Here is a 23,033-nt window from a genome sequence, read left to right on the forward strand (position 1 = left end):
GATGCGAGCCGAGGTGCCGAGAGGCTGGCGGAAGTCTCGCGGGATTTGGGAAGGGGAGGACGCGAGTTGCGCCTGGAGACACAACAAACATGGCGGCGGCGGGAGTGGTGAGCGGCGGGGAAGGCGAAGGCGAGGAAATGCGGCGGAGGTGAGTCCCTCAGGTCACCCACTGTGACTGTCATTTGTTTATATAGTCCCACAGCACAGAACAACCAAAAGCAGTGGTTCCTGCCAAAGGCATACAATATATATGAGTGTGTATAGATATATCTCAGGCATGGGCAAACTTGGGCCCTCCAGGTGTTTTGGATTTCAGCTCCCACAGTTCCTAAAACGCCCCTTCCTTTTTCTCTCAGCCGCTTAAGCGAAAAGGAAAGGGCTTGAGACTGTTAGGAATGGTAGGGCCTGATTCTGTTAGGAATTGTGGGAGTTAAAGTCCAAAACACCTGGAGGGCCCAAGTTTCCCATGCCTGAGATATCCGCTGGGTAATGGAGAAAGGCAGGGAGTTTCAGAAAAACATCTACTTCTGCTTCATTGACTATTCTAAAGCCTTTGACTGTGTGGATCATAATAAATTGTGGCATGGGCATCCCAAGCCACCTTGTCTCTCTCCTGAGGAATCTGTACAAGGACCAAGTAGCAACAGTCAGAACTGACCACGGAACAACAGACTGGTTCAAGATTGGGAAAGGCGTACGGCAAGGCTGCATCCTCTCACCCAACCTTTTTAACTTGTATGCAGAACACATCATGCGATGTGCGGGGCTGGATGAATGCAAGGCTGGGGTGAAAATTGCTGGAAGAAACATTAACAACCTCATATATGCAGATGACACCACTCTGATGGCCAAAAGCGAGGAGGAGCTGAGGAGCCTTCTAACCAAGGTGAAAGAAGAAAGCGCAAAAGCTGGGTTGCAACTAAACATAAAAAAAAACAAGATTATGGCAACAAGAATGATTGACAACTGGAAAATAGAGGGAGAAAATGTGGAGGCCGTTACAGACTTTGTATTTCTAGGTGCAAAGATTACTGCAGATGCAGACTGTGGCCAGGAAATCAGAAGACGCTTACTTCTTGGGAGGAGAGCAATGTCCAGTCTCGATAAAATAGTAAAGAGTAGACATCACACTGGCAACAAAGATCCGCATAGTCAAAGCCATGGTATTCCTTGTAGTAGCCTACGGATGTGAGGGCTGGACCTTAGGGAAGGCTGAGCGAAGGAAGATCGATGCTTTTGAGCTGTGGTGCTGGAGGAAAGTTCTGAGAGTGCCTTGGACTGTGAGAAGATCCAACCAGTCCATCCTCCAGGAAATAAAGCCCGACTGCTCATTGGAGGGAAGGATACTAGAGACAAAGTTGAAGTACTTTGGCCACATCATGAGGAGACAGCAAAGCCTGGAGAAGACAATTATGCTGGGGAAAGTGGAAGGTAAAAGGAAGAGGGGCCGACCAAGGGCAAGATGGATGGATGGCATCGTTGAGGTGACTGGACTGACCTTGAAGGAGCTGGGGGTGGTGACGGCCGACAGGGAGCTGTGTCGTGGGCTGGTCCATGAAGTCACGAAGAGTCGGAGACGACTGAACCAAATGAACAACAACAACATATATACACACACAGGCAGTCCCCAAGGTACAAACAAAATAGGTTTTGTAGGTTTGTTCATAAGTTGAATTTGTATGAAGTTGGCACAGGTATATTTTTTATGTGTAACTCCAGCTGAATATGTATATTAGGGCTGTGCCATTTTTTCATTAGTTGTCGTAAGTCATATCAAATTTGTGCTTACCCGAACCTTTTTCGTTCACATTTTGTAGACCTTGGAAGCCTCCCAAAGTCAGATTCATTTTCAGCACAAGGAATAATCTATATAAATAAAAATGTAAAGTTCGTTTGTGGACTTAACATAACTCAAAAACCACTGGGCGAATTGACACCAAATTTGGACACAATAACCTATCAGGCCAGCAAGTGACCATCACTCATAAAAACATTGGAGGAGCCCCCAGTGGCGCAGTGGGTTAAACCCCTGTGCTGGCAGGACTGAAGACTGACAGGTCGCAGTTTCGAATCCGGGAGAGTGCAGATGAGCTCCCTCTATCAGCCCCAGCTCCTCATGCGGGGACATAAGAGAAGCCTCCCACAAGGATGATAAAACATCAAAAACATCAGGGCATCCCCTGGGCAAAGTCATTGCAGACAGCCAATTCTCTCACACCAGAAGCTACTTCCAGTTTCTCAAGTCGCTCCTGATACAACAAAAAACCTCATAAAACACTAAAAAACACAGCAGAAGAGACTTAAAAAAAACATTACAATGCGTGCACAAAATAACATATATATATGTAAACATCTATCTATATATATACACACACACACAAATATACACACACACAAAACACATATACGCAGGCTGGGCCACAGCAACATGTGATACATAGGTTTACCAAAAGTAAGGCAAACTACATAGGAGAAGAGCCATGAAAGTAAGGAAAAATGGAATTATTGAACTTAGGCATTAAATTTATTTATTTATTTATGCATGCTATTTCTATCCTGCCTTTCTCAAACCCAAAGGTGACTCAAGGTGAAAAGGTGGATTTTGGGATAATTGTACCCATGGAGTTCTTCTCAGTGTTAAATCTGTGTTTTCTAGTAGCTACCTGCTGAACAGAAGTTCAGTTTGTTATGGGTTCTCCCTTCCTGTCCAGCTTTCATTTAAAATAATTATGTAAAAGTGGTGTCTATGTTTCAGAATATATAATAAAAGTTCTTGAGCCCATATTAAGAGATGAGATAGTATTGCCTAACATGTTTATGCTCTATTATAGCTCCATAATTCACGATTGTAGGACTGAGGTTGCATAGGGTTCATCCAATTCACATCCCCCACTTTGATTTGCAAAGATGAGAAAATGGCTCGTGCTGCTGCCAAAGACAAGAGAAATAATACTGAACAATATTTATTTTTCTTCCACAGTGCATTTCAAACAGTCATACATCAAAGCAGTTACAGGGCCTCTGTAATTTGATATCCTTGTTTTATGTTCCTTATTTTTTGTATATTGCACATTTTAAACTATCAGTGGAATCAGATTGGATTTTTAATTGGATTATAGATTTGGGTCTTTTGCAGAGATAATATAACAAGCCTGTACCTGCTTTTCTTTCAGTGATGAAAATCACTTAGTGAAAATAAATAAATCCATTATGGAGGTTTAGTTTTCCATTTAGCTTTAGGTGAAAAATTAAAATTTCTATTCATAGGACTTCTATTTGTCTTTTCTGTGTGTAGGAGGTTGTCTTGTTTGGACTAGATATCTCCATCATCAGCAAAAAAGGGTCAAATTACATCCCTAATAATTCCAAACCAATGACAACTTTTGGTGCTATGTGAGTATGCTGAACGGGGAGTAGGGGGAGAAAAAACGAATTTCATTGGTATGAGGATCAAATCTTCATGCCTGTCCTACACAGACCTTAGTAGGGAGGCAGGCAGGGAGGCAGATATTGCAGATAAACAACCAACATAAAAAAATCAGATGCCTGGATTTTGTGAAGAAAAATCTTGGCATCTTCACAATGAGATGTCAGTTCAATAAATAACAACATCTTTCTTTCACCAGGACCAGATTTCTTTTGAAATTTGACTGGCATAATCACTTGATATCAAGCTGTCAAAAACATGTAAATCAATTTTAGCTTTTAATACAAATGTATGCCTTATTTTTTGTAGAGTGTCTGGAAAGGAGTTAAACAGAAGCCCATATTTCCATGTATGATGAAACTTATATTTCAAAAATGGATATTTCAGTTATTTGAAGCTGATTTGGATCATTAAGGTAAACCTTTCAGAAGGGTTATAATTTTGTATTCTTCACAAGAAATTACTAATATTGGTAAATATCTATAGTTTTTGTGTAAATGCTAATTTTATTTTATATTTCAGGCCTGCAACATTGTGAAGTCGTAGTGTGAATATGGGTGAAAAGAAACCAGAGCCTTTGGATTTTGTAAAAGATTTTCAGGAATATCTGACTCAGCAGACTCACCATGTGAATATGATTTCAGGCTCTGTTAGTGGGGATAAAGAAGCAGAAACTCTTCAAGGTGGTAAGTTAACCACATGGCAAGTTAATTTTCACTTAAAGGTGTTTAAATGAAAGGTTATGAAATCTCGAGGAAATGTTCTTTTTGCCTCTCCCAATAGTCAGAGATAATTATATGGTAGAGGAGTAAACTTTGTCACTTTGTATATTGATGTCACTATGTTCTGTTTTACAGCAGGGACAGATGGTGATCAGAATGGACTAGATCACTCTTCAGTTGAGGTTTCACTGGATGAAAATGCAGGAGTATTGGTAGATGGGTTTGAAAGAACTTTTGATGGGAAGTTAAAGTGTCGGTATTGTAACTATGCCAGCAAAGGAACAGCCCGTCTCATAGAACATATCAGAATCCACACAGGTATAATTAATTATGTTGATTTGTGCTGTAGGTACCATGTATTGCATCCAACAAATGTGATATTTCCCATCAAGGAAAGCGCACTGCAGTATTAGGGTGCTTTTTCTCTCCTACTTTTTCTGGAAACAAATGTCAAAGATCTTAAAATTTAAATATTTAAACAAGTCTAGATTAAATCTAGAAAAAAAACTAAAACACTTGAAACAGCCTATTTTGCTTTTTATAGAGCCGTGGTTCCCAACCTTTGGTTCTCCAGGTGTTTTGGACTTCAGAACTCACAGCTGATAAGCTGTCTGTGATTTCTGGGAGTTGAAGTCCAAAACAATTGGAGGACCAAAGGTTGCAAACTACTGGTCTGGAAAAAAAGCTTCTTAAACTGTGGATTGCAACCCTATTTGAGGTCCCCTAACTGATACTGAAGGTCAAGAAAATGTTTGGTTTGCCACCTAGTGGCTGTTTTAGACATTTACATGAATCCAGGAAAAACCAACTGAGACTGCAAACCAAGCATGTTAGCGTTACATGAAAAACGTTGAAGATTCTTTGCGTCCTGCAGTTTCAATATTCAGCAAAGATTTAATTCTTTAAGTAAGCACATCCATCTAATTAGTATGCAAATTTGTTGTAATCTTTAATAAATGCTAAGATTCTATGTGTGCCAAAGAATAGTTTCTCTATGATTTATTATCAGTAAATGTTTGATTTGTATACCTATTGTATATACAGCTATATACTGACAAAAAGGGGTCATGAATAGAAAAAGCATTGATCTAGATCAGTGGTTCTCAACCTGTGGGTCCCCAGGTGTTTGGGCCTACAATGCCTAGAAATCCCAGCCAGTTTACCAGTTGTTGGGATTTCTGGGAGTTGAAAGCCAAAACATCTGGGGACCCACAGGTTGAAAACCACTGATCTAAAATATTACTCCTCTAAAGTACCAACTTTACTTTAGTCTTACTTTGCTGAATTTTTCTTTGCATGTTGCATAAACCTCAAAAATTATTGGAATTTTTCATCTGAGAAGCATGTTAAATGACACTGATTTTTTTTTCTGCACTGTTACAACCAGACAGTACATACTTGCTACTTAGCCATTTTCTTCTTGTCTGTTAGGATGTTTTCTGCAACAGTGATTTTCAATTTTTTAAAAAATCTTGTATTCTTTCAGGTGAGAAGCCACACAGGTGCCATTTGTGTCCCTTTGCGTCAGCCTATGAACGGCATCTGGAAGCTCATATGCGGTCTCATACTGGTGAAAAACCGTATAAGTGTGAATTGTGTTCCTTCCGCTGCAGCGACAGAAGCAACCTGTCTCACCATCGCAGGCGCAAGCATAAGATGGTGCCTATAAAGGGTACGAGGCCTTCTCTTAGTAGCAAGAAGATTTGGGGTGTTTTGCAGAAGAAGACCAGCAACTTGGGGTTCAGCCGAAGAGCACTAATTAACTTGAGCCCGCCTTCTATGGTGGTTCAGAAGCCAGACTATCTTAATGACTTCACCCATGAAATCCCAAACATTCAAACTGAAGCGTATGAAAGTATGGCAAAACCAACAGAAACTGGTGGGTTACCGAGAGATCCGCAAGATCTTATGGTCGATAATCCTTTGAACCAGCTATCTACTTTAGCAGGACAGTTGTCTAGTTTGCCCCCTGAAAACCAAAACCCACCTTCCCCCGATGTTGTGCCGTGTCAAGACGAAAAGCCTTTTATGCTCCATCAGCCTGCTGTGCCAGCTGTGGTCCCTGCCATCCCAGCCAGTATTCCTCAGAGCGCTTCTCCCACAAGCCCGGACCCACGCCCTGTGCACTCTCAAAGGAACTACAGCCCGGTGGCCGGTCCCAGCAGTGACCACAGCGCTCACGCCAGCACCCCAAGCATAAGTAATAGCCAGCCCAGTACGCCAGCCCCCACTCTTCCAGTTCAGGACCCGCAGCTTCTGCACCACTGCCAGCACTGTGATATGTATTTTGCTGACAATATCCTGTACACTATTCACATGGGATGCCATGGATTTGAGAACCCTTTCCAATGTAACATATGCGGTTGCAAATGTAAAAACAAATATGACTTTGCTTGCCACTTTGCCAGAGGTCAGCACAGTCAGCACTGATTGAACACAAGTTACACGATGTTCCATTTATCTGTGTGTTTAAACACATTTCTGTCACTTTCTTTCTCATGAGGAGTTTGCTTGTCCTTTCTGAGGAATTGAATTAAGCAGTTTCCCATTGTAGGCAAGCGTTCTTAGGTGCTGTTGAGATCAGCAGAGGTCCTTGTTAAACATGGTGGCGTTCCTTATCTGTTTCTTAAATGAAGATGAGGCTTGTCATGCAGTTACACTTATTTAAAAGTGTGGAACAGCGGTGAAACAAATAAGGACTGACCTAACATAACATTGATCCGTGGCCTTGTACTTCCCAAATACAACTTAAACTGCTCCGTTTTAGCCTGTGCCACAACATAGTCCAGTAACTTAATTCTGCAACTTTGTAAGTTAATTAATTTTGTAACTTGGCGTAGGAGCTGCGAGTGTCTATGAATGGTTCTTCCCCTACAGTGATATAAAATCTCTTGTAAGGCTTAAACAAAATTTGTATTGAATTACAATTAGCAAAACATGTAGTTGAAATGGAAGCTTTAATAAAGCTCTCATAACAACTTAAAAGACTAGAAGAGTAACAGTGTGAAAAACTATAAAGAGATCCTCTTTCCAAGAGTACTGACCTGTTTTAAGAAATCAAAGGAACAGTGCCTAGCATTAAATGTCTGTAACATGTAAAACTGCACAAAAAGAAAACATTAGAACAAAATGGGTAACGTGTTCAGATGTACTTTCTCCATGCCTAGCTTGCAGTGCATTACAAATAATTTCATTGCCTTGAAATACTGACGTGTTTCCTGTTTTGCCTTCTGAATAGCAATGTATTTTATATGGAAATGGCATAGCAAGGAAATTATAAGATGATAGCCCATGGTAAATATGAATAGATATTAACTATGACCATTTATTTAATGCATTTTATTTGTAAATTATCGTGTAACAGTCATTGAGTCACATTCCAGACTGTTTGGAAGTCTGTTAATCATTCTGGATTCGGCAAACCAAGAAGTTAATATGAATGACGAATCATGACGACTAATTGCAGCAGATATTATATTCACTGTGAAAGTGATGGTACCAATCTATCTTCTGTATTAGCAAAACTGTCTAGGAAGGTGAATAGGCACTTTAACCAAAGCATGCTAGCCAAAACTAGTGCTAGTGTATAGTTTAATAATATACAGGGGAAAGCATATACATTTCAATGCACTTTTATTGTATAATTTTCTTCAGGGGAAGTTTTTCTCCAAGCTCTTGCACAATAAGTAAATATGTACATCCATATTTTATTTCGGATTATGCTAAGTACATTTCTTGAATTGGAAAATAACTACTTTGCATGAAGAGATGTTTGATATGCTAATGTTTAAGTGGAATTTCTTTTCCTGTAGTTGGAATCCATTAATTTGTGTCTTAGTTTCTGGAACAGCAGAAAACAAGCTGCCTGCTTCCTCAATACGAGGCCATTTCAAATATTTAAATAGGGCTGTCATGTCCCCTCTTAACCTTCTCTTCTCCAGCTCCCCAAGTCACTCTTCATGAGGCATAGTTTCTAGGCCTTTTACAATTTTGGTCACCCTTCTCTGGAAAAGTTCCAGCTTGTTTCACTTCCTGTTAACAGGCCAGAAACATGATGAAACCACTCCCTCCTGATCTTTATGTGCTTTTGGGGTTTTTACATTAAGATGCATTCATTGCAGTTCTCCAACTTTGCCTATTTCTGCTTTAAAACATAACGTACACTTAGGAATTACAGGATGTAAATGGATAAGCAGTACAGAGAAGAAATAAATTTGGTGGTACCTCTGTGCCTCATCAGATAAATGAGGTCAGACTTCTTTCCTATTCAAGTTTTAATTTGTTTTTTTAGAGCAGAAGGTTTCATGAAACAGCTTTAAGGTCTTAACTTTTTTTCTAGGATTACCGTTAGTGTCTTTCTCATAATGTGCAATATAACTGCACTGTTTGCATTTTGGTGCAGAAGTATTTTAAACAATGTTCTTGATAGTACCTTCTGCTATTCTAAATAGACCACCAAATTATAATCTTGTAGCTCTCTAATGTAACAAAACCACTTGGGATAACATACCATAATACAAGATAATCTGTGTGTTTTAATTACAGTGCTGGAGATAATAAATTAAATAACATCTAAATAAAAAGCTTTGTATATTCTAATTTGGCCCTCTTGAAATTTCAGTGAACAGGACACCAATTTGATTTCTGTTAACTAGGATACCGTAAGTCATTGGGGTGGAATTATGTGGTTTCTCAGATATTGGACTGCAGCCCAGACAATTATAAACCAAGCTAGGAGTTGTAGGTCAGGAACCTCTGGAAGGCCACATAATTCCAATGCTCTGTTCTAATGCAATGATCAAGTGACAGCGGCAGGTCTACCTTTCATCAGGTTGTTTTTTTCTCCATTGCCAGAAATGTAAATGAGATTTGCGGATCTCAGTGGGCTTTGCAATGGCAAATAGATTGAAAAGATAAGTAAGTTGATAATAGAGGCAATGGAAATAAAGATTGACTGAAAAAAGCAGGCATGCCCACAAAACCATCTTGAAGCAGGAGAACTGTATATTGGGAGGTTTTTTTGTTGGTTGATGCATACTTGCTCTGTGGTAGGACAAATACAGATTATAATGACTGCTAGGTTTTGTGCGTGTGTGGTCAGGAGCGACTTGAGAAACTGCAAGTCGCTTCTGGTGTGAGAGAATTGGCCATCTGCAAGGACGCTGCCCAGGGGATGCCCGGATGTTTTATCATCCTATGGGAGGCTTCTGATGTCCCTGCATGGGAAGCTGGAGCTGACAGATGGGAGCTCACCCTGCTCCTTTCGTCAGCAGTCCTGCCAGCACAAGGGTTTAACCCATTACACCACTGGGGGCTCTACAATCGCTAGTATATTAGTAGTAATAACTGACCACTATATTAGAGAAAAGTTACACTTGTTTTGGAAGGCTCAGATGCATCATATATAAAATGTAAAGCTTTTCGCAGCAGGTATATCCAGGTTATTACACGTATTAGAAGTTCAAGTTTCTTTTGGGGTGTGATGGTAACTCTAAGCACTATTCATTTAAGGGACTTCCTGTCAAAGTGTGGTCAAGCAAATGAACAGCAAAGAACACTAATTTAAACCAATGCCTAAAATGACAAAAAAATGTAATCAGAATCAAAAATGCCAAAGAATGATCAGATGTAAATGCTATCTAGTAAGTACAAAAATCATTTACTGATTTCTCAAACAAAAGTAAGGTTGGAACTCAGCACTTGAAAGCCAGCATAATGTCATGGCTTAAGTATTGCTCGCTGTGATTTCATTACATTTACCTGTTTTTCCGTTTAAAAAAAAGTGTGGCATTTTGGCTAACTTATCTGATGAAACTTATGGATTAATTACAAGGACTCGCATGAATTAAAAGTTCTTTTTGTTGTTTATTTGTTCAGTTGCTTCCGACTATTCGTGACCTCATGGACCAGCCCACACCAGAACTTCCTGTTGGCCATGGCCACCCCCAGCTCTTTTAAAGTCAAGCCAGTCACTTCAAGGATACCATCCATCCATCTTGCCCTTGGTCGGCCCCTCTTCCTTTTTCCTTCCATTTTCCCCAGCATCATTATCTTCTCCAAGCTTTCGTGTCTTCTCATTATGTGGCCAAAGTACTTCCTCTTTGCTTCCTATATATTTCAGACAGCAGATAAGAAGCAAAATGGTTCCAATGTACTTTGTTGGTTGGGAACTTGCCTCTCTTACTCAATATGATTTTGACTGTGATGCTGTTTCCTTTAACTAGCATGGAAAACACCAGTTCCAATATATTCTTTAGTGAATCAAATTTAAATGCTATCCAGAATAACACCTGTTTAAACTCCTTTCTGAAGAGCAATAGGATATGTACAACAAAACCATGGCATGAAATTTCACTTTTAGTAGTCTTATTAATCTGTACATCATCATCTCTTCAAAGCCAGAAAGGTGCTACTTTTTATTTAAATACTTTTTAACAACATCATCTGCCTCTTGGCTGAATGAAGATGTTACATTTACATTAAATGTATTATTTTGTAGACAACACTGATTGTTTTCGTTAGATTTGTGTCTTAAGCCTTCCAAGAACTCCAGCTTCAGCCTGTTGAGTTCTTCTGCCAAGCTCTTCAGCTCATGCAAAGCAACATTATTATCTGAAAAAACAAAAAACAAAATTATGTTTTTTTAAAATAATATTATTTTAAGTTTTGTATTTAAAATGATAAAAGAAAATGATCAAAAATCTAAGATTTTTTAAAACTGGTCGTCTGTTGGAGAGACACTGAAAGAGGTACAGTTCTGCACTCCCATCTTTTTGGACCAGTGATACACGACCTATGACCCTCCAGGTGTTTGGTCCTCCAACTCCCAGAAGCCCCATCCAGCTTGTCCAATGTTCAGGAATTCTGGGAGCTGAAGCCCAAAATACCTGGAGGGCCACAGGTTGTGCACCACTGCTTTAGACAGAAGACATGTAGAATTAGCAGTAGCAACACTTCATCATTCTGTAGTTTTGGTTTTGGAGATTTATATGGGAGAAGGAGCAGGTTCTCTTAGTGTTTTTGATTATTTATTGCATGCTATCATATGATTGGAGCCCCTGCTGGCGCAGCGGGTTAAACCACTGAGCTGCTGAACTAGCTGACTGAAAGGTCAGTCGTTCGAATCTGGGGAGCGGGGTGATCTCCCACTGTTAGCCACAGCTTCTGCCAACCTAGCAGTTCAAAAACATGCAAATGCGAATAGATCAATAGTTACCCGCTCCGGTGGGAAGATAACAGCACACATGACCTTGGAGGCGTCTATGGGCAATACTGGCTCCTTGGCTTAGAAATGGAGATGAGCACCACCCCCACCCCCAGAGTTGGATACAACTAGACTTAATGTCAAGGGGAAACCTTACCTTAACCATATTGTATACAGCAATGCATTTTTTAAATAGAGAAATAGAAAATTTTGTGTCTAAGGACATTTTCATTACAGGCAAGGCATACATTTAATACTTTATGGCAGGTAAGGTAACCTTTATATCTAATGCATTTCCTTAGGAGACATCTCTACATTTATATAAAGGGATATAGCCATCTAAACTAGGATACGCAAACTCATACATCTTATGAACATAGGCATCCAGGGGATTAATATCCCTGGACATTTCTCCATCCATTACACTATGTAAAAGACTGTTCCTGGGTTATAAATGTCATTTCCTAATTGGTTCTATCATAACATTAAAAACATTTATTAAAATGCAAAAACTTTGTTTTTGTGAGACCTTTTGCAGCACATTTTGCTATTCATTTTTCAGTGAGCATCTAGAGAATCAACCAAATCAACATAGTTTGTGGTAGCCACAAAAATGAAGTTACTGGAATATAACTACCTTCAAAGTATGTACCCCACAATTAAACAGGACAACACTCAAACTAGGAACATTTTTTTTCAAATTTTGTTACATAATGGAGAGCTAGTGTGGTGTATGGTTTGAACACTGGGAACTGCCATGGAAGTCCACAAATGACCTTGGACATGTCACACTGATAACAAATCTTGGCAAGCAAAGCTTGTGATGGGTTCACCTTAGGATTCTCATACATTGGAAATGATTTGAAGACAAATTGATTCTCTCTTATTTACATGATTTGTCTTTATCAGCAACAGCATAATCTTGGAGATTGTAGACAACCTTATCTCCAAAAGAGACTGATGCTTGTTCAGCCTGGCTTTATTTCTTCTCAATCTGTCTTATATCATTCCATGTTCACTCAGCTGATAGATCTCACCCAAATAATTAAGAGATGGCCACTATAGCCCATTTATGTAAGCATCAGTTTTCTCCAATTAGAGCGGAGATCTCTGTTTAAACACACTGTGAATACTGGATTTGCTGTCTTCACATTACATCAGCTATCTGATTACCTCATCCAGTACCCATTACTGTGACACCTGTGTTGGGTTCATTTTACTACAAATGAATTCTCTGTTTTCTCATTAGCTTACTGTTACTTAGGTTGGCTTTATGCCTGGAAGTATAATCTCATGCACATACACATTCCTCAATGTACAGAGCTTTCTGCTTCATATTTTATTCCTTACTAGTTTAGCCCAGGCATGGGCAAACTTCGGCCGTCCAAATGTTTTGGACTTCAACTTCCATAATTCCTAACAGTAGGCTATTAGGAATTGTGGGAGTTGAAGTCCAAAACACCTGGAGGAAGGCCAAAGTTGGCCTATGCCTGATTTAGCCTCTCACAAGGATCCAAATTCAAACCTAAATATTATTACTAATTAGTCGTCCCCTGCCACACATTGCTGTGGCCCAGTCTGCGTATATGTGTTTTGTGTGTGTATATCTGTGTGCATATATATTTGTGTATATGTGTATATATGTGGTTTTGCACATGTGTTGTAATGTTGGTTTTTTTTTTTTTTTTGCGTTTTAAGTCTCTTCTGCTGTGTTTTTCAGTGTTTTTATGAGTGATGGTCACTCGTTGGCCTGATAGGTGCCTTATGTCCAAATTTGGTGTCAATTCGTCCAGTGGTTTTTGAGTTATGTTAATCCCACAAACGAACATTACATTTTTATTTATATAGATACACACACTGTTTAGATTATCAATATCTTAAAATTTTGAAAACTGTATAATCCAAATCAGGACTAAGCCTGTATCATATATTATCAAGACACTTCCAGCAATAAGGAAAATTTTTAAATGCAGACCAAGCCAAAGTTGTCTCTAGAAATATTAACTGCTGTAAACGGTACCATCACTAAACCTTGCTGTGCATACCTTTAGCATTCTTCATTGTTTGCGACACAATTCGCCTGACAGCCTGGTCAGCCTGATGAAGAGCGCTGGTTGCACAAATAGCTCGATCCATTTCCTAAGTAAGATCCACAAAAGGCAATTGGTTTAGTATAAAAATTAGGCATTGTTTTTAGATATGACTACAACGAGATTTCTGTTGTGAGGATATGAATTTTATTATTTATTTATTTATATATTTATTTATTTGCTTTATTTCTATACCGCATTTTTCAGCCTAGATTAGGCGACTTTTGGACTTAACGGCTTCCTCTTCTCTTTTGAGCAAGAGAAAACAATTTGAAGTTTTCTATTCTGGATAAGGGTTTTAAATATTGTGAGTAGAAAAACCATTTCTTCCTGAATACAATGCAAAATGTTAGCTTGCCATAGGTTTGGGCTTAAAGATTGAAGACTCATATTGAGCAGACAAAGCCTCATTAGAAGATCCAGCATTTTCTGTTTCCCATTAAGAAACCAGCTGCAGATTTTTTCCTACCTTGCAGGAACTCCCATTATGTTTTTATGTATTTTAAATAGCACCCCTCTCCCTCACTAAAAACTGAAGAGGGGTTCTGTGCCCATTTCTGGTGTGCAAAAAGTAATGAAGGCTGTTCCATAAATATTATTCTGAGAGATATTGCAAAAAACAGAAAGTGATTATTTGTTTATCATGTCAGAAGCAAATTGAGGATACATTTATAATATATTTAAAAATGCAAAGTTAAAAACTTGGCATTATGTTAAATGCCCTTTGATCAGAAGATGGCCACTTGGAGTGCTGCTCTATTGACTATGGAAAGGCTGCACCTACTATTTGCCTGACCATTTTGGACAATGGAATCAAATTATGCAGGGAATTTAAGATGCAGGTATTTACTTTAACATTTTTCATTTAGGAATAGAAAATAAATACTTCAAGTGAGCCAAAGATTTCTATGTAGAAAGCATTCTGCACTTTCCGAACAGACAACTTTCTCAATTACAGTGCAACTACTATCTCAAATGCCCAGTGACAAGTGTCAATTCTCAAGATGCATATTATGGCTTCCTATGCAATTCAGCTCTATCAAACTTGTTCATTATGTAGTACTACCTTCAGTTCTGTATTCTCTTCCAAGGGTTTCACAGGATTTTCCAAAGCAGCAGACAACAAATCTAGCATTTGAAGACTAAATTTTTAAAAAAGAGAGAAGGATTGAGGATTAAGCTGTAAGTACATGTATACAACACACACTTGGTCAAAGGACGGGTTAATTCTTCAGGAAAGCACGGCTTAGACTCAAGGCCCTAGAAAATAGAGCGGTTGTCACTGATCAAAATTCAAAATATAATTCAGAGAGGCTTTGTTTTGTTTTTGGCAAGCTATCTTTCTCCCATCTATCCTTAAAAGCTGGTAAACAATTCTCACATAGTTTGTACCATTACGTTTGGGGGGGGGGGGAGGTTGCTCAGGTTTATTTCCTTTGTTTTAACCCCTCCATATAGGAAAAAGGGGACATTGTATGTTCGAACTAGTTTCAGGGAAAGCTACCACAATTGAGGGGATAGAGGAGTGCTGTCAAGCTGAGATGTCCTGTGATGAAGACAGCAACAAAAACAAAAAGTCCTTTACAGATCCAAAATTCTATATCAATTCTGCACAAAGGAAAGTGTCTGGCAAATTGCCATCTGTAAATTTAAATAAATGCCTGCAAATTATGTAATAATAATAATAATAATAATAATAATAATAATGGACTGCAAATTACGTACTTATCTTCTAATGCATATCCCACACTCTTCAGAATAAGACTATTATGCTCCCATGCATACTTCTCTGGATTTGGGCATTCTATTTTCTGTGCCATTGCATGGATGGTTTCTTCAGGTAATGGTTGTTTCCTCTGGCTGTTCCTCTCCAAACAAACCTCAACTTGACAGTCTAGAAATAACTGGCAGAAGCCAAGTGTATCTAGAAATAACAATAATAATTGTGATTATGATGATTGTGTGTAAGACATTTTAAATGCCATAGTTTCTTAACAGATAAATTTTACACATAATCGAAGCCATTTATAGCACCATGGAAAAAGCTATACAACTCAAAATTTGGTACCTATTATACGGAGTTATAGAGGAACACCTTCTTTCCTATTAGTAGTCAATTTGAAGTAATTTCTTTTAGCCGAATTCTCATTATTATGATTATATTTTTTTAACAAAACTAACATCTTGCCCTTCAAAAGGAATGATTCCGGACTGCTCTTAACAATATACCAAACATACATAATAGTACTAGTGTAAAGTACTCAATATCCAGAGGAAGCAAAACTGTTCAAAACAGGCAGGAAAAATAAAAAGACAATTGCTGGGGGAAATGATAGAGAGGAATAAGGACAGATGTTGCCCACCACATTCCTCACCATCAACTTTGCTAGGCAGTTACACATATCCCACATCCCTGGTTTACGTCTTTTAATAAACATCCACAAATTTGGATTTTCCCAGGAAATAGATCATGAGCCAGTGCAGGTAAAGGAGAGAAGTTCCAGCCAATCGATTTTCAGAAACAGATGAAAAACCCTGTGTCCCAACTGCCATTGCACTGTTTTTTGCATATCTGGTAGATATAAGCCTCTCCCATACCACCATTCCCTTGTGTATCTGTTTTATTTAGATTGCCTGAAAGCAGGAAATGGTCTAATTAATAATTAGTAAGCTCCTCAGAGCTTTTGTGGGTAACGAGCAGGGTATATATGCTCTAAATAAATAGTGTTGAAACATGAGCCCAGTGTCTGGTCCAAATTAGCAGGTCTTATAAATCTCATTCGAAAGGTATCTATATCACATAATAATCTAACTTGAAGATTGTACTTAAAGTGAAAAAGCTGGATCAATGAGATTCACAAAGTGGTGAACTTGATAATTCAGAAAAGTAGTCCTTTAAAACTTTTCAATTTTTCCACGGCCTCATAAGAACCCAATGTAAAGGATATATAGACCCAGACCCTTCTACACAGCTGTATAAAATCTATATTTGCTTTGAACTGGATTATCTGGAAGTGAACCTCAAGTAATCCAGTTCAAAACAGATAATGTGGATTATTTGCTCTGATAATCTGGATTATATGACAGTGTAGGAGCCCTAGATGGCATCTGTATACCACCATCCAACTCAAAAAATATTACTCAGTAATTAATGTTCCTTTCCAAGTAGAGGGTTCTATAATAAAACTGCATAAGAGCAGCCATGAGATAAAACCAGAGATCTGCCTACTCCTCAAAAGAAACAAATCCATTTTTAAAATTTCTAATTCCTCAAAACATGTTTTGTTCTACTGAGCGACAAGATTGAGTTGCCAAATGTAAAATCAAACTTACACTGGCGAGCTAACTGGTATACTTCATATCTCATACTCCGATAATAAAAATTGTCATCTAAAACAAAATATATTGGACTGGGAGAGGTGAAATCTATTAAATATTGACAAGATGCAGAGTCTTCTCTTCCAGCAGATATTAATCCTTGCTCTTTCAAACAGCAGACAAATCTTTCCCATGTTGTTTCAGTTATGTTTTGAGGAGGAGAATAATGGCATCCTTTAATATGAGCTTGGAGGAAGTGTTCAAGGCACAGCAATAATTCATGACGGTATAATCTCCAGCTACCCATCTATGAAGCAAAAGGAAAATAATTCATGATCAGATTACAAGGTTTTAGCTGCAGTTGATTTTTAAATCAACACCATCCATCTATATACTTGGCCATGTACAGCCTCCTCTATCCAGAACTTCTTTGTTGGGAATGCATAGTTCACCAGAAATATGATGTAGCTTGTTCTGCAGAATGCTAAAAAAATACTAGTTTTACTGTTGCAACAGACAAACACAGACACCCTTCTTAAATATATACCAACAATTTGCAATTGTAGGGATAATTATGATAAGGTCAGACTACTGAAATCAAAACACCAAGAATTTTGTGAAAGCTTGAAGGCTAACATATATTTAACTCACTGGATTTTATAAACTAGAAAAGGTTTCTAGTTTGAAAACTTTTCCATGAAAGGTCCGTAGATGCCTTCAAGATCATGTGGCCAGCATGACTGCATGGAGCGCCATTACCTTCCAACCTGAGAAGTACCTCTTGATCTACTCACATTTGCATGTTTTTGAACTGCTAGGTTGGTAGAAGCTGGGGCTAACAGTGGGACCTCACCCCGCTTCCTGGATTTGAACTGCCAACTTTTTGGTCAGCAAATTCAGCAGCTCTGCGGTTTAACCCACTGCTCCACCAGGAGCTCCTCTAATACTACTAATTTAAAAATATTCAAATATTTAAAATATACAAGCGATCCTTATTCTTCCAAAATTCAAATCAAAATTCCCATGGATTTCATTTCATTTGAACCCCAGGTATTTCACAAAATATTAAGTCTGTATAATCTTCCAGGAAAAAAAAAGAAGTTTAAAGAGTTTTACAGGTAGGATACTGAAATAAAAATATTATTTCACCATTTAGATTTTAAATTACTAATGGATCCTATAATAGGCTTCCTTCATATTTAGATTGATAAATATTTTAATCTTTTAATCTACTTTGTGTCATATGTAATTTTAAAGGCAAAGGTTTTCAGATATTCAACAACTGAATAAACATGACTCAATCTGGAAAGATTCAAAACAGAAAACAACTGTAATTGTCGTTATATGCCTTCAAATTGTTTCCAACCTATAGAATCTCTAAGACAGTGGTTCTCAACCTATGGGTCCCCAGATGTTTTGGCCTACAACTCCCAGAAATTCCAGCCAGTTTGCCAGCTGTTAGGATTTCTAGGAGTTGAAGGCCAAAACATCTGGGGACCCACAGGTTGAGAACCACTGCCCCAAGACAAACTTATCATAGGGATTTTTGGGTTTGTCTTTGCCGTCCATGGAGGCTGAGAACATGTGACTTGTCCAAGGTCATAGAATTATAGAGTTGGAAGAGACCCCATGGGCCATCCAATCCAACCCAGGCAAGAACAGTATAATCAAAGTACCCCTGACAGATGGCCATCCAGCCCCTGTTTAAAAGCTTCAAGGAAGGAGCTGCCACCACACTCCGAGGCAGAGAGTTCCACTGTTTTTGTTTTTTTTAATTAATTTTATTGAAGTTTCAAATAAGTACCATAAAATACAGATTAATAGTAAAATGCAAAAAAGAAAAAAGGAGGAAAAGAAATAAAAAAAGAAATGAAAAATTGGGTTCTCATGATCAGGAAGTTCTTCCTGATGTTCAAGTGGAATCTCCTTTCTTGCAGTTTGAACCCATTGCTCTGAGTCCTTGTTTCCATGCTACCAAAAAACAAGCCTGCTCCCGTATAACACCCTTTCACATATTATATATGGCTATCATGTCTCCTCTCAAACTTCTTTTCTGCAAGCTAAAGAGACCCAGTTCTTTAAGCTGCTCCTCATCCATTGGGCTTCTATGACCAAATGGGGATTCAAATCTGCAGTCCAAGATCCAAACCACTACACCACACTGGTTGCAATATAAATCTTACTAGCTGGGAGATAAATACAGCTGTCATTTTCTGCTTGCTCTTTTCTGTTAGGCAAGTTACTGTCTTTACACTAAAAGAACTAGTACTTAGTAGAGACCTTTCATTTACTAATGAGAATGGCATTACATCCTGATCAATAAAAAGCAAAAAGAAGTTACTAACCAAAGACGGCTGTTCCTCTAGTTCCTTCATTTGTGTGAATGCCTCCATAGGAATGAGATCATCGTAAGTGAGAAGAACACACTGCCATCCTTTGTGCTTCCTCAGCGATTGGCTCAGCGCTTGCCCTGTTGTTGTTTTACCTGCTGCTGGTAAACCGCAAAGCAGGCACAGCCCCAACTGGTGAACTCTGCCCTTCTGCAGCTTTTGTGCCATGGGATTGCACTTCTAGGCAGCAAGGAAAATGCCAATATCACATACTGCATGCACTCAATGCATGCTATCCACTATCACTGTGTGTGTATGTAGAAATACAGCCACTCTCTTCTTTTTGAGGTTTCTTCACAGTATCCTCTGACATTTCTTTTTCCTCTTTAGCATTGCAAAAGTGTCAGCATCTCAGAGAAGGCAGCAGAGGAATCCAGGACTGTATTGCTGGAAATATTTAGAAGGACAATGTCAAAACGTGGAGGAAGAAGCAAAGGAACAAAAATTAACTATTCTACCCACTTCAAGGTTTAACTATTAACTACACCAATTTCCTTGGCTGTAAAGGTAAAGGTTGTCCCCTGACATTAAGTCCAGTCATGTCTGACTCTGGGGTGTGGTGCTCATCTCCATTTCTAAGCCGAAGAGCCAGCGTTGTCCGTAGACACCTCCAAGGTCATGTGGCCGGCATGACTGCATGGAGCGCCGTTACCTTCCCGCCGGAGCGGTACCTATTGATCTACTCACATTTGCATGTTTTCGAACTGCTAGGTTGGCAGAAGCTAGGGCTGACAGCGGTAGCTCACGCCGCTCCCCGGAATCGAACCTGCGACCTTTCGATCAACAAGCTCAGCAGCTCAGTGCTTTAACCCACTGCGCCACCGGCTGTACTTACAGAGAATAAGATATCTTATTTAAGCATTTCACTATGTAACAAAATGTGAAAACTCCTCGGTTCCTGGTTTGAAAGTATTATTTCCTGTTACAATTGTGCGTTGCTTACTTTGAAAGTAGTTGGTATATCCCAGAAACTTTGTGTTTGTGGTTTTGTGTTTACCACAAACAATGTTGAATTGGTTGAGACTTTATGAGATATTCATTGAAAAAATAATAGTGAAATGTGCTGCAGTTTAATAAGCTTTTTACATTTTTTTTAAATGATAGAACCAATTAGGAAATGACATTTTTGACCCAAGAACCTTTGTTGAGAGGTGATTAGCTGTCCCTGATTGTTTCTTGTCTGGAGTTCCCCTGTTTCCTAGTTTCCAACAGACCTCACAACCTCTGAGGATGCCTGCCATAGATGCAGGCGAACGTCAGGAGAGAATGCTTCTGGAACATGGCCATACAGCCCGGAAAACCTACAACAACAATCCCTTTTCCTGTTTCACTCACCTCGCTTCTGCGCCCCTTTAAACCCGCGAAACTCATTGAAAACCCCGCCTACTAGCATAACAACAACCCGCTGATTGGTCCTTTTTGACGTCACTCACCTGAACGCAGCGACTCGCAAAGGGCGGTCGAAGAAGCCAAAGAAGTCCCTTTCCTTCCTCTTTCTACGACAAATTTTGGACTTCAGCTCCCAGAATTCCACTGCCTTGATCATAGCGGCCGAGGCTTCTGGGAGATGAAGTCCAAAACATCAAGGTTGGAAACGAATGCATTACAGGATGTTTTGATCCTTGACAACTGACCAAAGCAGCTGAGGCTTCTGGGAATTGGGGGTTCAAAGCACCTGGAAGGTTTGGGAGACACGAGATCCCGCTGAAGCCGACTACAATCGTCTGGTCCGGCCAAACCTCGCGATGGCTTGGGGAATCCCACTCAACGTGAGATTTACTTTCGCGGCTCTAGTCTGCGCAGGCGCAGTTCCACACTTGGGCCTCTTTCAGGAATTGCCAGGTTGGAGTGAGGATGTGTCTGCTTTAGCCTTAAGGGTTTTTGCCGTCGTTGCTTCATAACGTTGGTCTTATGGCCGCCCCCTCATGGGCTATGCTCCTTTTCCACCTATATTATTGATATAGGAACACCTCGCCCTACAGAAGCATGAATACAGAAGGTATTATAAAATAAATCACTCTTCTATCGTGTTGTCGAAGGCTTTCATGGCCGGAATTACTGGGTTGCTGTGAGTTTTCCGGGCTGTCTGGCCATGTTCCAGAAGCAGTCTCTCCTGACGTTTCGCCCACATCCATGGCAGGCATCCTCAGAGGTTGTGAGGTCTGTTAGAAACTAGGAAAATTGTGTTTATATATCTGTGTAAAGTCCAGGGTGGGAGAAAGACCTCGTGTCTGCTTGAGGCAAGCGTGAATGTTGTGATTGGCCACCTTGATTAGCATTGAATGGCATTGCAACTGCAAATAATGGTCTTGCAGCTTTAAAGCCTGGCTAGTTGCTATCTGGGGGAATCCTTTGCTAGGAAACGAACCCTAGCCCAACCTGGACACAGCATATTATTTGAGAACACAGAAATGCTGGACCACTCTCACAATCACAGTGTCAGACTACACAGAAAAGCCATTGAAATCCACAAGCATAAAAAATCAGAGTTAGAATGTATCTTTTGGGGGGGGGGGGGATTGGGAAAAAGAGAAAAAGAAAAGAGAAAAAAAGGATGAAAAAATGTATATTTCCAGTGTACATTGAAAGTGGGGGAACAATCATATAAAAAGAGCGAGAAAGAGAGAAGATAGAGTAAAATATGTAAAAAAGGAGAAAAAAGAAGAATATATATATATATATATATATATTATATTATATATATATAAGATTGTTGCTTGTGACTTCCATCTCCTCTTCCATTTTTGCGTGGTTCTATAACCAAAAAGGTCAAGAAAAACCCAGAAATGTGCCTATTGGGACTATTTAGAATGTGTATCAGTGCAGGAGAATAAGAAATTTGTCAATATTGTTTTGTTGCCACAAGACTAATAGCCAAAACTTGGAAAGGGGAAAAAGTTATCTATTAAAGATTGGAGAGATAAATTAGTAGATTATATCCAAATGGCCAAACTGACAAATAGCAGCAGAGGAGGAAATAATGAAAAAATTGCAAACAAATGGAGGCTGGCACTTGGATATTTGGAAAAGAAGACAAAGGTAAACTTGAAGATTGCCATAAAGGGGATTCAGCAAAAGAAGATATATGGGTAGTTGCTGGTTAGTTGTGTGATCCTTTTTTGAAGGGCTTTGGAGGTCATGGGGTGGTGTTCATGGGTGGGAGGATAGAGGGTTAAGAAATGTTAAGGTATAATTAATTGTACAACCAAGTCTGATTGTTCATATGTTTAACGAGCACTGAATGTACAGTCTTTTGTAAATCTTTTGCATATTTTTTCTTTTTTCATTTTTTTCTTTTGTTCATTTGTTTCTTATATACACTATAAAACAATAAAAGAATAATAAAAAGAAATCTGCAAGCATGTGGACAATTTCAACAGAAAGGAGGAAACCATGAAAATGAACAAAATCCGGCTACCAGTATTTTTAAAAACTCCAACATCAGGACAGTAAATAAATAACAACACTCAAAATGCAGGGGGAATTCCAGACAAGAATCAATCAGTGCTAGCTAACAACTCCTAACAAAGGATTCACCCAGACAGCAGTCATTACATGCTAACCAGGGTTTACATGCAAGGCCATTACATGCTAGTCAGGCTGGCTATTTGCAACATTCACACTTGCCTCAAGCAGACAAGAGTTCTTTCTCCCACGCTGGACTTTCCACAGATATGTAAGCCCTGGTTTCCAACAGACCTTTCAACCTCTGAGGATGCCGCCATAGATGTTAGTGAAACATCAGGAGAAAATGCTTCTGGAACATGGCCATACAGCCCAGAAAACTCACAGCAACCCAAATCACTCTTCTAGCATTTATTTTTTTAAAGAATCTTTGTTGAGTTATGCTCAGCTTGTAAAAAAAAAACCACCACTGTGCAA

The 23,033-nt window shown here is 39.1% G+C and overlaps 2 protein-coding genes across 6 annotated transcripts; one reads left to right on the plus strand and one right to left on the minus strand.

Moving 5' to 3' along the window:
- The first annotated feature begins 32 nt into the window (after positions 1-32).
- Positions 33-9,115, plus strand: IKZF5 (IKAROS family zinc finger 5). Its single transcript, XM_060768582.2, has 5 exons — positions 33-148; positions 3,737-3,842; positions 3,950-4,113; positions 4,285-4,467; positions 5,636-9,115. The coding sequence occupies exons 3-5, from the start codon at positions 3,981-3,983 to the stop codon at positions 6,577-6,579; spliced, it is 1,260 nt and encodes a 419-aa protein (XP_060624565.1). The 5' UTR covers positions 33-148; positions 3,737-3,842; positions 3,950-3,980; the 3' UTR covers positions 6,580-9,115.
- Positions 9,116-9,792: 677 nt separating this feature from the next.
- Positions 9,793-20,890, minus strand: PSTK (phosphoseryl-tRNA kinase). Of its 5 annotated transcripts, none has more exons than XM_060768586.2 (7): positions 20,487-20,547; positions 19,107-19,538; positions 16,777-17,068; positions 15,229-15,367; positions 14,510-14,585; positions 13,399-13,492; positions 9,793-10,761 (listed from the first exon to the last, which is right to left on the minus strand). In XM_060768586.2, exons 2-7 carry the CDS (start codon positions 19,317-19,319, stop codon positions 10,559-10,561), a joined length of 1,017 nt encoding a protein of 338 aa, XP_060624569.2. In that variant the 5' UTR covers positions 19,320-19,538; positions 20,487-20,547; the 3' UTR covers positions 9,793-10,558. The 5 variants fall into 5 exon arrangements, with proteins under 5 accessions (XP_060624569.2, XP_060624567.2, XP_060624566.2 ...); XM_060768584.2 differs by lacking the exon at positions 20,487-20,547 and adding an exon at positions 20,585-20,890 and having other exon boundaries at positions 9,995-10,761; positions 15,169-15,367; XM_060768583.2 differs by having other exon boundaries at positions 9,995-10,761; positions 15,169-15,367.
- Between the last annotated feature and the right edge of the window lie 2,143 nt (positions 20,891-23,033).

This window comes from Anolis sagrei, chromosome 3, assembly GCF_037176765.1.
Source record: "Anolis sagrei isolate rAnoSag1 chromosome 3, rAnoSag1.mat, whole genome shotgun sequence".
Classification (NCBI taxonomy): domain Eukaryota; kingdom Metazoa; phylum Chordata; class Lepidosauria; order Squamata; family Dactyloidae; genus Anolis; species Anolis sagrei.